Source organism: Petaurus breviceps, unplaced genomic scaffold (genome assembly GCF_028583685.1).
Source record: "Petaurus breviceps papuanus isolate PSGF00001 unplaced genomic scaffold, PetGlider_PUasm1.0 90702, whole genome shotgun sequence".
NCBI lineage: Eukaryota > Metazoa > Chordata > Mammalia > Diprotodontia > Petauridae > Petaurus > Petaurus breviceps.
The window spans coordinates 6,762,437-6,775,943 of record NW_027187317.1 but is presented as its reverse complement, the minus strand read 5'-3'; the positions used below and the strand labels follow the sequence as shown (position 1 = coordinate 6,775,943).

The 13,507-nt window shown below is 35.4% G+C and overlaps 1 protein-coding gene across 11 annotated transcripts in view; it reads right to left on the bottom strand.

Annotated features, from left to right (window-relative positions):
- Positions 1–900: 900 nt before the first annotated feature.
- The window catches only part of ESRRG (estrogen related receptor gamma), a 696,148-nt gene continuing 683,541 nt past the window's right edge, over positions 901–13,507 (bottom strand). For all 11 annotated transcript variants that reach the window (XM_069066032.1, XM_069066031.1, XM_069066035.1 and 8 more), the window contains one exon: positions 901–2,398. In XM_069066032.1, coding sequence (XP_068922133.1) covers positions 2,154–2,398 — 245 coding nt within the window. In that variant the 3' untranslated portion in view covers positions 901–2,153. The remainder of the gene's footprint in view (positions 2,399–13,507) is intronic.

Here is a 13,507-nt window from a genome sequence, read left to right as displayed (position 1 = left end):
TTGTTTAAAGCACACGAAGTAGCGATAATTTTGGAAACTTGTCCGCACCAAAGTTTTGCAACAACACAGAGCGAGTTAATAGCAACATCTGAGAGATGATTGAGTAAAAGCCATATTTACAGCATTTAAAAATTAGACTTATCTATATTCTTGAAATATTCAAAGTTTTATTTCTAAGCTATACATTGGTATTCTATAATAAACTGTTACAGAAATTATTCCTTGTTTTGAAAATATTATGATTTCGATGTGTATCTGTTCATAATGAATACTTGTTTGGAGTTTCAATCTCTTAATTATTATTAGGAAGAACCTTATTACCAGTAAGGAATAGAATATACTACTGTAATCTCCTGAGGAATTGTACATCCAATATTGTCTCTAATTCTACCCTGTGTCTAAAAGCACACACCACAAGAATCCAAACACCACGAGAAGAACAAGACAACAGTCTTTGAATGCAACATAAAAATTCAGAAAAGCACAGCAAACATGAAACATTGAAAAGCTGAACTACATTTCTTTTGTTTGTTAGGATTACAATTTTAATTACATCTGTGTACATAGAATAAGAATGTTCACATAATACAGGGAGCAGCTACTAACACTGGTACATTGGTATAGCATTGGATGGAGGTTATTGTTTATTGGTTATTTAGCGACTGTAGTTTTCTGGGGGCATCTAATTGATTTACACATTAGATTACACCTCTTTAACAGTCTTGAACCTGACTGACTCTCATGCTGTGACAATACTGGTTGAAAAGCACGTAGTCTTGTTTTGCTATTGGTTAAAAAAAACTGCCATTGAAATCAAGCCCCAAGAAACAAAATTCTAAATGAATAAACTCACACAAGTCCGATTTTGGAATTTGGTCAGGTGTTTGCTATCTTTCTCAATTTCTGTTAATTTTGGCATTTAACTTATTGCCTCTAACAAATATTGGCTCACAGCTCCTTCTGGGAAATGTTCCTAACTTTGCAGATGAGCAGTATTTCATCTCTTTTCCACTGCTACAGTTAGAAGTCAAATGACAACTTTACCTCTCAGGTACAGATGTGTTCTTCTAACAATTCTACAGATGTGTCCTCCATGTGGGGTATTTATATATACGACTATTCATAGCCCCTGTGGGTGTAATCTAATCCCTTGTGTCAGTGAACATTTAGCTATACTGGAGCTCATGTTAAGAAACTGGATGTTTGGGACCAGACTGGCACACAACATAAATTGCATCCGTGATAATATGCACCTTCCCTTCAACTATTGCTTGAATAAGATAAATTTCCACATTAATAAATGGCTGAAAAGTGGTAAAGCTGGTACAAAAAAATCTCCATTTGTAAGAAGAAACAAAACATTTTAAAAAATCTTCCTTCAGGATTCATTTGTCCTTCATTATTGTTCATCATTGTTCAAAGCCAGCACAAAAATGCAGTATTTTTCTTTCTCTTTAGTATTGCATGAATGAATAAAGCTTAAACTATTCCCTGAAAAAGTTACATAGTAGCTAAACCTAATAAATTGGAAGACTTGAAAAAACAATTAAGGAATCAAATGGCTGTAACTGATCTAGATGGAAATGCAATGGTAAGAAGCAGCCAATGCCACGTTGCTTAAGTTGTCTAATTAGAGACTGCTCCTGTGAAATCTAATACTGCATCGAGTCAATTCACTGTGTTATATTTTACTGTTAGGTACGATGGTTCTCTCTTTGATTCCTTTGTCATTGGGGACATTATGGTTCATAGTAAGTTCACTGGCATCCATATTATGGATTCCCATCCTTTGGCAGGGCTGGCTTCCATCTCTCTTCAATTAGAGACCTCTTTTTGAAAAAGTTCAGTGGAAGGAAGGAAGGAAAGAAGGAGGGAAGGTTAATGAGAGAGAATTAAGGAGAGGAGAGAGGAGAGGGGAAGGAAGAGGTAGGAAAGGAACAAAGGAAGGGGGAGAAAGTGAATGAGATAAGAGATAAAGTAGAGAGACTGCATCAAAAGATACAGAGGAAGTTGAAAGCTGCATCACAGTCTTGCTGCTAAATGATCAGTGCAGTCATTTTTTTTGTTTTTGTTAAAGTTTCTTTGCCATTAACTCTCTTGTTTATTTTCCCCTTTTTCAGCGTGCATGATGGGAAGGCCTAGGGTGCTTTTAGTCAGACCTTGGCCTCCAGCATTTCCAAAAAAAGTTTGTGCATAGGAACTTTGCCTTCCAATTTGATGTTGTAGAAATGCTGCACAGCCTTGGTAGAGGTTTGCCTCAGAAGCGGGAGAGTCATCAACATCTTGCCAGCCCGACGAGGGTCTTCCATGTGCTGACCAGCCTCATAATCCTGAAGAGCCTCATGTAAGACATCTTGAAGTTTCTGAACTGCTTCAACATCTTCTATGTGCATTGAATCTAGAAAAAAAAAGATGCAAAACATGTTTTAGCAGAGCTAAAGTGTCAATGGAAAAGCATTATACTGAAAACTGACCAAAAATACTAATAGGTTACAATCTGATTATGACCTTTAAATTACTTTCAAGTTCATTTTACAATTAGACTTAAAAAAAAAGTCTATAACTGACAAATAATAGATAATTTCAAATGCTGCTATGGGGAGAGGGGAGGAGGAAACTTACAATCACATCTTTCATTCAGAAATTAAGTTGTTTCCTTAAGGAATGAAAAAAATACTTAAACATGTAACAATAATTCACTGATCCTACACATTTATTGAGCATTTATCATGTGTATGATAGCTATGTGCTATTCAGAATATAGTGGGTGCCATGGTGAAAAGATCACGTGACTAGGAAACAGGCAGCCTGGTTACTGACCCTATCCTTGCTACTAACTTGTTGTGTAATTCTATTAAAAATGACTATTTCTAAGAGCATTCCCATTTGGAAAATGAGGGTGTTGAACTAGATAATTGAAAAAAAAAATCCTTTCAACTCCAAGTTTCTATGAGCTCTATATGTTTTATAAAAATATAAGACTCAGTCCCAGTCTCAAGACAATTATGATTCTAATTGAAAGTTAGCCTAGTATAGTGGAAAAATCACTGACTGTGGAGTTAGGAGAATTAGGAGAGACAGGGATTCCAATTCTGATTCTGACACTCACTAGCTATACATCCCTAAGCAAGTCATTTGACTTTCTCTGGGACTGTATCCAGCTGTAAAATGGGGATAATAGTACCTGTACCCCTGAACCCAAAGAATTGCAGTGAGGAGAACACTTGATAAGTTGTAAAGCAAGAGACATAAACTTATTAAGGGGTGCAGGGCGGGGGGGAGGAGTGATTCTGTTCTTAACAGAAAGGGAGGTAAGCACAAACACTAAGATGGTGACTTTTTTTGTAATCTACAGAAATAAAATGTCAGGGTCAATAGAACTTTAAAGAAAAAAGCAACTGGCTATTACTACAGGCAGCCTACATTGCAGAGAGAAAATGTATTTTATAAATGACAGCTTTCTCATAGATTCTTCAAATCTGAAACAGGGACTTTATCTAAAATGGATAATTTTAAAAATCCAACTCCAGCAAAGGAAGGGTTAAAAAGGTTGGCTCAATGATCATTCTAAAAAGAAATGTGCAAATGGAGAAAAAAAAAATAAAAGTTACAGCTCCGGCTCTAAAACAGACACTTAATTATATACAAGTTTGAATCATTTAGCACGTTTTATTGATTCTGATGACAGTTTATCTGTTAATTACACATAATGGAGTCCTTTGGGGATTCTACATGTTTAATAATTCTGGTTCTCAGTGAATGCAGGCCCTAAGATATATGCAGTTAGTCAAATCCTGCACACAATTCAAGGAATTGAAAAAGTGTGCAAAAATGGGAATCTTGGTTTTTAAAAACACCAATGTTTTTATTTTAAGTAAAATAAGTAATGTATCTAATTAAATGAAAGGAAAGGCTACATGCCACTGACATTTTTTAAAAAAAGTCTAATTTTGCTTTGTGCCTTGTTCTTTATAATATCATCTTTTCCCTTTTGGTCACACTATTGATGAAGCAGTAACCATCTACATTAGGAGTCGTGGATGAATTCCCTAATAGGCTTCTAAATAATCTGCAAGTGTTATATGAATTTTTAAAAAGAAAAGTTCTTTAAGATAAGGCTGTTGTGCTCATAAGCTTTCCCTGACATAAGGTTGAATTTCTGCCTTATGTAAACCTATGAAGGAATGCTTTTATGACAAAGTTAGACAGACTAAGTAGCTAATGTCAGAGAATACTCTGTGTCATATACAAATCTTTCTTCGTTTCTTACAGATACTTTTCTCTTCATTCCCCTTTATTCTTCTCTTCTACATGGTTTCATTTGCCCTGTCTTGGTTATTTTTTTTTTTTAATTTTCTACCCCCAAATTAAGAAAAAAAGAAAGAAAAAGATCCCTTTAACAGGTATACATGGTTAATCAAAATGTAATATTGTCTGGACTATTTCTGAGGGCAGTTGGTAGAACTCACAAAGTATTACTCAACTCTGATATTGGCTCTTATGACCTTACTTACCCCTAAGAATGTAATAGAAAAAAAATTTTTTTAATTAAAACTATTTAAAAAGATAGAGAGGAAAATAAATTAAGAGGCTCAGAGGAACTCTTGAATACTAGATTCTGTGCCTTGATGGATCAGATACTTTTCTTTTGCTTAAAGAGTTCAAAGTGTCCTCAGAGGCCATCTAGTCCAAACTCTTAATATGATACATGCATATTCTCAATAACATCATTAGTCCATGAGTGTATCTTCTTGGACACTAGGTAAGAGACAGTCCCTCACAAGGCATCCTGTGCTTCAGCTGTAACACAGCTCCAATTGTTCAAAAGTCAAAAAAGTCCCTCCTTACATTAAGCCAAGATTTGCCTCTGTGTAATTTCTACACCAGTTATGAAACAGCAAAGAATAAGCTTAATTTTCCTGCCACACTGACAGCCCCTCAACTATCTGAAGACAGTCTTCCCACCCCCACCTCAGCTCCCACCCTTACCCTAAGCCTTTTCTTTCCCCAGTCTTCTTATTCCCTAGGAGATATATTGTAGTATGTCATAGGAAATGAGGCGAGAACAAACAGCAGAGAGATACGCTCACAAATAGCAATTAAGACTTCAAACTATTCTTTAAAGGCTATGATTTAGCTTGAAAGATTTTAAAATGATTTAATCAAATTACTGTGATAATTTAACTTCCCATTTACAGAAAAGATTCTAACTCATTTCACCTATACCCATTCTCGATTCTGCTAATATTTAAATGCAAACTCAGTAAATCTGCACAATTTAATTAGACCATGATTCAGTGGGCAGACTGCTGGGGAAAATATTAATCTCCATTAGGGATCCTGGTTCAAGTTCTGGCTTGGTGAGGTTTATCTGTGTTTTCTTCTTTAGGCTAAGTCTACAGATTTATGCAGAATCAAGAGAAATGGAAACTATGTTAATTTTTTTCATGAAAAGTTTCTGTAAGGCAGTAATGGTGACCAGCTGAATTTAGCAAATCTATTTCTGGCAACACAAGGCAAAATTAAGATGTTAAAGGAATGGGATTTACATAAAAAAAATGAAAATGCATGTAGATATCCAGATTTTAGGATCACAAAAGTTGGAGAGACTGAGGAGAAGAATGGTTCAAAGTGACTTGTCCAAAGTTGAAATGCTAAGGGTCAGAGTTAGGATTCAAACCTGTCTGATTTCAGATCTAGTTTTCTTTGCACTTTGCCACAGGGCTTCCTGATTTTGATACTATCTGACCTCCCCCGTGAAGCTGTTAAAATAGCTAAACATAATTTTTTTATCTTTAATCTCTTCAGTGAGTTCACAGTTTTTTCTTTTACTATATTTTTTTAAGGTTTATACTAGAATCTTGCAATAAAATTAGAAAACCACAAATAATATTAGGAGGCTGGTTTTTTGGTGGTTATTTTTTATCCTGGTGGGGTTTTTTTTTTGTCCTTTTGAGCACTGCTATAGAAGTTAAACAACTTGAATCTTTAATAACAATTATGGAATTGTGTTCTAGGCACTGAGGATACAAAATACCTTCATTAGATCATAAGTTTCTGAGAGCAGGGACTGTTATTTTGTTTTGTTTTGGCAGCATGGGTGTGTGTTTTGGGTTTTCTTTGTATCCTTAGCACTTAGCAAAGTAGTTGCTTTAAGAAATGCTTGATGATCATTTGAAAAAAAAAATAAAAGCAAAAACAACATAGTGAGTTTCCACTCCAAATGACATACTATGGTCCGTTCATAATGCTTAGAATCATCAGGAAGGACCAATAAACTTTTATTCTATGTAACTATCAGATGTTACTGGTTATAAAAAGAAACATGCACACATCCATTCGATAACCTGTAAAATCTCTAGCTCTAATATGCTATGGTCTTATGAACAAGATAAATGTTTTCTACCACTAACCGGTCACTTTAGGCAAGGGGTTTTTAACCAGGTGTGCACAGATTTCAGGGTGTTTATGAACTTTGACAGGGGAAAAAAAAAAACACCAAACTTTCTTTCCTTTGTAATTCTATGCATTTTAATTTATGCATCTAAAACTATTTCTCTGAGAAAGGGCTCATAGGCTTTGCCAGGATGCCCAAAGGGTCCACAACACAAAAATGGTTAGGAATCCCTTATTTATGAGTTTGAATGCTTATTGAAATGATGCTACATTTGCCTGAAACATTACCTGGATCCTCCTTTGGAATTCCTAAGTTTCTGGGACCTTCTAATTTAAAAACATACTCAATGCTAACAATTCTTCATCCTTTGAGGATAGATTTGATTTTCAGAAACAACCAAAGGCTCATTCAAAATCAAATATGGCAAATAAAGATTGGTTTAATTCTCCTTCCCCTCTCCTTCAAGGCTTTTCTCAAATTTGCAAGCTCTCAAGAAAAAAAAGATGTTACTCTTGTTACAAAATAATATTTTAAAACTGTCTAGGGCAGATTTTTTTTCCCTACAAGGCCTTTCATATGTCCCTGTAACTGTCATTGGTTTACCCAGTTTTATCTCCTCTAGAACTTTTAGAAGGTACTATCTACAAATTATAAAATTTTTTGATTGACTACAAGTAGCAAAAAATCATCAGCTGTATTAATGGGTAATTATGTGACATGTTACTTTCTATTACAGGATACAAAATGACTTGAAAAAAGGTAGTAAACTTCTTGAGAAAATGTACTTCAAGGTCTTAAAACTGCATGTAAAAGGCTATAAATATGTGCATGTACCCATTCACCTAGCAATGCCACTTCTAGGGTTGTATCCCAAAGAGATCATAAAAATAGGAAAAGGACCCACTTGTACAAAAGTATTTATAGCAGCTCTTTTTGTGGAAGCCAAGAACTGGAAATTAAGGGAATGCCCATCAATTCGGAAATGGCTGAACAAGCTGAGGTATACAAATGTAATGGAATACTATTGTGCTATAAGAAACAATTGGCAGGCAGATTTCAGAAAAACCTGGAAAGAGTTATATGAGCTGATGCTGAGTGAAGTAAGCAGACCCAGGAGAACACTGTATACAGTAACAGCTACAGTGTACAATGACTGACTTTAATAGACTGAAATCTTCCGAGCAATGCAAAGACCTAAAACAACTCGAAAAGACTCATGGAAAATGACATCCACATACAGAAAAAGAAATATGGTGTCTGAATGCAAACTGAAGCATAGTATTTTTTTCTCTTTTTTGTTTTGTTTTTTTCTTTCTCATTGTTCCTCCCATTCCTTCTAATTCTTCTATACAACATGACTAACATAAAAATACATTTAATAAGAATGTATATTTAGGGTGGCTAGGTGGCTTAGTGAATAGAGCACCAACCATGGAGTCAGGAGGACCTGAGTTCTAATCTGGCCTCAGAAATTTCACACACACACAAACACACCCCTAACCTAGTCAAATGACCTTGGGCAAGTCACTTAATCCCAATTGCCCTACTTTCCCCCCCTCCAAAAAAAAAATGTATATTTAGAGCCCATATTGAATTGCATGCTGTCTTGGGGAGAAGGGGGAGAGCAGGGGAGAGAGGCAGAGAAAATTTAAAACTTAGGGAAGTGAATGTTGAAAACTAAAAATAAATAAATTAATTTATTTTTAAAAAGCTGCATGTAAAGAAAAAATAATTTTCATTTAGTCTATCAAAAAGGCAAGTATTCAAGAAGTAGGGTTACAAGGAAAGCAAAGCTTATTTGAACAAAAGAGGAAACAAGAGAAAAAACTTGTTAGGAAGAGGGGTCATTTACAAGTAACTTTATATACAAACTTTCCAAATCTTGGAAAGTGGTTCAGAAAAAAAAAAGAAGAAACCTTTTTCTTCAGGTTAGAGGAACTGAGCATTCAAAGATTTGACTGCAGAGATACAATTTGAGTAACTTGGCTTTCTCTGATCTGAAACAATTGCTAGTCTGGACCACCTTGGACTCTAATCTAACTGGAAAGGGAGATGTGTCAAGTTCTTTTGAAGTTCATCAAGCCAGAAGATGAAGCAATGGCAAAACAAAGGCTGAAAATAACTCCTATTCTGATGCTTATTTGTGGTGTAGATGTTGAAGCTGAGTTCTCAAAGGTGGTGTTAGTAAAAATCAAGCACAGGGAGGCCTTGCCAAATGAGAAAGGTTTCAACTATAGGCCTGGTAATGAACTCGATTGTCAAAGGACTGATATGGCTAAGTATGAAGAAGCTTGTCAGCAGGTGAGCCAGAGGATGATGAATTTTTGGACCATAGCAACTACTAAGGGTTGCAAGATCCTTAAAGTATACATATACACATTATTAAAGTCTTCTGATATTTCAGATGCTTCATAAGGTATGCCAGAGGAAAAGGTTATTTAGTCTAGACTTCATATTGTTAGCTGGAAACTCACTGTCTGCCAATTGAAGATCAGCCTAGCTATGTTTGAAGAGTTTTATTAACACTTTGTTCATAGGGTGGTGAATTTGGGGGAGGTAGTCACTCAATGACATCTACAAAGTTATGGGAAGGTAGTGCTCATAATAAGAAGAGAAGATGTATTTTCATTATTTGAAAAAATTTTTTTATTCTAAAAGAAATAAAAGAAACAGTATGAAGGACAGACTGGAGTGGGGATTGGCCTCAGGCAGGGAGACCAATTAGGAAGTTAGTCCAATAGTAAAAGTGAGATATGAACTAAGAAGGTCACTGTGTGGGTAGGGAGAATAGGTGAGACATAAGACAGATCGTTGGGACAGAACTAGAAAAACTTGGCACCTGATCAGATATATGAGGTTAAATAACATAGATAAGGCTGAAAAGCTGTGAGACCAGAAAAATAGTGGTATGCTTGACAGAAATAGGGAAATTTGGTATAGAAGTAGGTTGGGGAAGAAAGATGATGAGTCGATTTTTTGACATGGTGAGTTTGAGATTTCTACAGAACATCTATTTTGAAATATCCAATAGATAGTAGGAGATGTGGAACAAAAGAAGGATGGTGTGAGGATTCTGGAGGCTAGGTATATATATGTATCTCAATAGATATATTATTTAAACCCATGGGAGCTTATGAAGTAGCACTAAGAGAGAGAGACAGAGAGACAGAAGAGAGTAGAGTGTAGAACAAATCCTTGGGGAATGCCTACAGTTAAGGGCCATTATAGTGATAATATGATGATCCAGCCAAAGGAGAGTAAGAAGGATTCAACAGACAGATGGGAAGAGAACCAGATCATCTGTCGCTCTTCCAAGTCTCATAAATTCATAGAAATTTTAAGTCAGAAAAAGCTTTAGATAGCAGTCCTCTCGTTTTATCAAGAAGGAAACTGAGAATCAGGTTATTTACCCACATTACCAACAGCAATATTAGTAGTTTATAAAGCACACTGCATGTATGATTTCGTTTTAATTTTGTAGCAAACCTTAAGGTTAGATAGTAAAACTAAATTATCCCAGTGATAGAATTTTCAACTTTTCAGTTGTTTGTTTGTTGAGACTTACACCAAGTAAACTTGTCATGGCCATGATAAGTTAAATATCAAAGCTAGCATATTTATTTTCAATTGAAAGAAAACAATATGACATTTAAGAAATTGATGAGAAAGGACAATAGCTGAAATTTATTATAGTGCTAATTTAAGGGTATGGCAACAAGGAGGCAGTCAAGAAGACTCATCTTCCTGAATTCAAATCTGGCCTCACTTTTTTGATCCTGTGTAAGTCACTTAACCCTGCTTGCCTCAATTTCCTCATCTGTCAAATAAGCGGCAGAAAAAAAAAGGCAAACCACTCCAGTTATCTTTACCAAGATAACCTCAAATGGAGTCATCAAAGAGTCAGAAACAACTGCACATCAATAAAATTTGCAAATCACATTAACATTATCCATTATCTGATTTGATCTCCATAATAACCCTATGAGATAAATACTATTATTATCTCCATTCTACAGAAGAGGGAAATGAGGTCCAGAGAGATTAAGTGATTTGCCCAGGGTCACACAGCTAGCATTTAACAAGAAGGACATGAACCAGATCCTCCAACTCTTTTTTTTTTAAAGCAACTGGGGTTAAGTAACTTGCTCAAGGTCACACAGCCAGTTATTTTGTGTGGGTGCTAAGTATCTGAGGCCAAAACCGATCCCAGGTCTCCCAACATAGGGGCCGGCACTCTTACTCACTGCACCACCTGGCCGCCCCAGTCCTCCAACTCTTAAGATTAATTATCAAATGCTATGCTACTTTGCCTCTATCCTCCATAAAGAAGGTGCTCAAAAAATGTTTGTTGAATGAATCTCAGTGTCACTCAGGTAATAAGTGTTTAGGAGGCTTTAACCCTCTAGAAAAAAAAAAAGAATAAAATGTAGCAGTTCAGACATAGCATGGTGGCTCTGCAACAGACATCTTGGTCGATCCCTCTCATTTGAAAGTCATCTTGCAAGTTTTCCTTCTAACAAAAATAATTGGTACCATAAAATCATGGTCTGGGGAGTTTCAAAGTTACCTTAATATATGGAAAATAAGGTAGGAGCTCATGACAGATTGTTTCCTTGGCTCCAAACCTAGAGATAGGGAATACACTTCCAATAAGGTCTGGGTTTTGTAAATAATCCACTTACTCGTGCATCCATATAGGAAGGAAATGTGGCTACAGAAAATATGGCAGCCATTATCGGGAGCCAATTCCCTGTTTCCCAAGCATAAACACGGCATTTATTATTATTGAATAAAACCAGATGTTTAAAATAAGCTGATAATTTAGATGAATGCCATATTTGGGAGTAATGGCTGTAAACATGCTACAGCCATACAGGAAAAGCTAAAATGCCTTTTTAAACTGTATTGTAATGTAGGTCTTTTATATATAAATTCCCCTGCAGTCTCCCTAAATATTAGCACAACTGTAAGAAAATTAATATCGGCATTTTTACTTGATAAGCATGAAAAAGCCTAAAGAATTTACACTAGTTCTCCAAGCAAGGTTAAATCTACAACTTTTTAATTGTTTTCTGAATAAGGGAAGAGAAGATGGAATGAAAGAATAATTCACTGACTCAGAGAATTAAAAGAAAACCCTGTTTGTATATAGTTCATCTGAATCTAAAACTGTGCTAACATTGTCTTAAAATAATATAGAAGGCTTGGAATTCATTTGAATTTTATTTTTTATAGCATTCAGTCTTGCAAAAGAAGAGAAAGAAAGAAAGGAAGGAAGGAAGGAAGGAAGGAAGGAAGGAAGGAAGAAAGAAAGAAAGAAAGAAAGAAAGAAAGAAAGAAAGAAAGAAAGAAAGAAAGAAAGAAAGAAAGGAAGGGAAAGGCTTCTTAACCTAGTAATGATGTATTTTTTAAAAGTTAACCAAACTAGTTCCTGAAATAATGGTACTCAAAATTACAATAATCTGTATTAAAAAAAATGAGTCAGCAGGATTTTAAGATTTAGAGACTAAAAATAATAACAAAATATTTTAAAATGGTAAACAAAGAAGTCGTGCCACTTATGTTAATATTCTCTGAATGACAATATAGCTTGTAAAAAATAAACCTCTAATTTTTTTTAAAAGAAAGTTATAGTATCACTCAGAATTATTCACAATTATTATAATTTTCAAGGTAACTGCACAATAAGAATATAATGGCAAATACTCCTCCTTAGTTTGAACTTAAAATGTATAAAAATGCTACAGATTTAAGCAATCTTATAATTATAAGATGTAGAAAAGTTCCCCAGAGCAGACCTTTGGCAGCCTGCATTTTGACCGTATATCAACCCAAAACCTTTCTTCTTTAACGTGGGAAGCTCAGGCTAGGCCTAATCAACTTTCCTAGAGATTTCCTGTATTATTCCTCCCTCCCACCCTTCTCTTTTTAAGAGAATACATGGGACAGTAGATTCTCAAAGGGATTGTGCCCTGCCCTTTCTTTGAAAGAAATATATTATATTCAGTTTTTATTGAGGGTTGGGGAAGAGGGACACTGAGGCCATGTTCCCAATTAAAAGTGCAAAATGCTAAACTCCATTACAAAGACAGATAGGAAAGTACAACTTCATTGTTGAAAACAATTTCCCTCCTATCAGTCCAAGGATTCATGCATCAATATTGTAGATGAACTGTTAATTACAAAATCAATTAAAATTATTTCTAAAAACAGTCACGCGTCCCTGGCTCTCAGGGGGGCAATTTGGGCAGAAGGTCTCATCTCACTAGGACCGCGCCAAATCACAAAGTCGTCATCCACAAGTAAGCAAAAGCAATCTGGTTTTTCATTTTTCAGCGCGGCTGAGCCCAGCCTGAGATTGATCGTCACATATGGCCCCAGAAAACAAACTGTCAATACCTTGAATGCTGCAGAATTTGAACAAATAGCCGTCCGCCCATTCAAGCCACTCATTGCATCCCATTTAACAGATTTTATTGACAGTTTCCTTCTTGTAATTAAAGGGAAAACTACTGGCCAGCAACCAAGATAAAGTTCAAAGATAGGGTCAAAACAAAAGCAGATGGAGGGGCACGGTGTGACTGTCAATGGTACATAGCATCAGAGCATGTTATTGACACACAGGTATCTAATGATCGGCACGTCATTAAAGAGGGATCTATCCCGAACTTTATGCAAATGCTAAAAGGGACTTAAGACCACAATAAAGCATTAGGGGAGACACAAAAGAAAAAACAACAAAGCATCAACGATTTTTTACTTATCAGACATTGCTTCCTGCTTCAGCACTTTTAAGTTTAAATGTAGAGAAAAATTCTTTCTGTAGTTCTTAACCCTTTCTGCACAGGTAGCACCTTTCAGAGAAACAAGCTAAAACATCAAGTGATTTTTTTTTTCTAAATTTAAAAATGGTTTAAAAAAATGGCTAAAAATTTTCCCAACAAAATGATAGATATGAGAATATCTTTTTCTCTATAGTAAACAGCCAATATGCAGGCAAACAACCACATATGTACATTATATGACTGGATTATGAAACATGGGATCATGGGGTAGAAATGACAGCATATTAAGAGATTTTCTAGTCCAACCATCATTTTACATATGAGG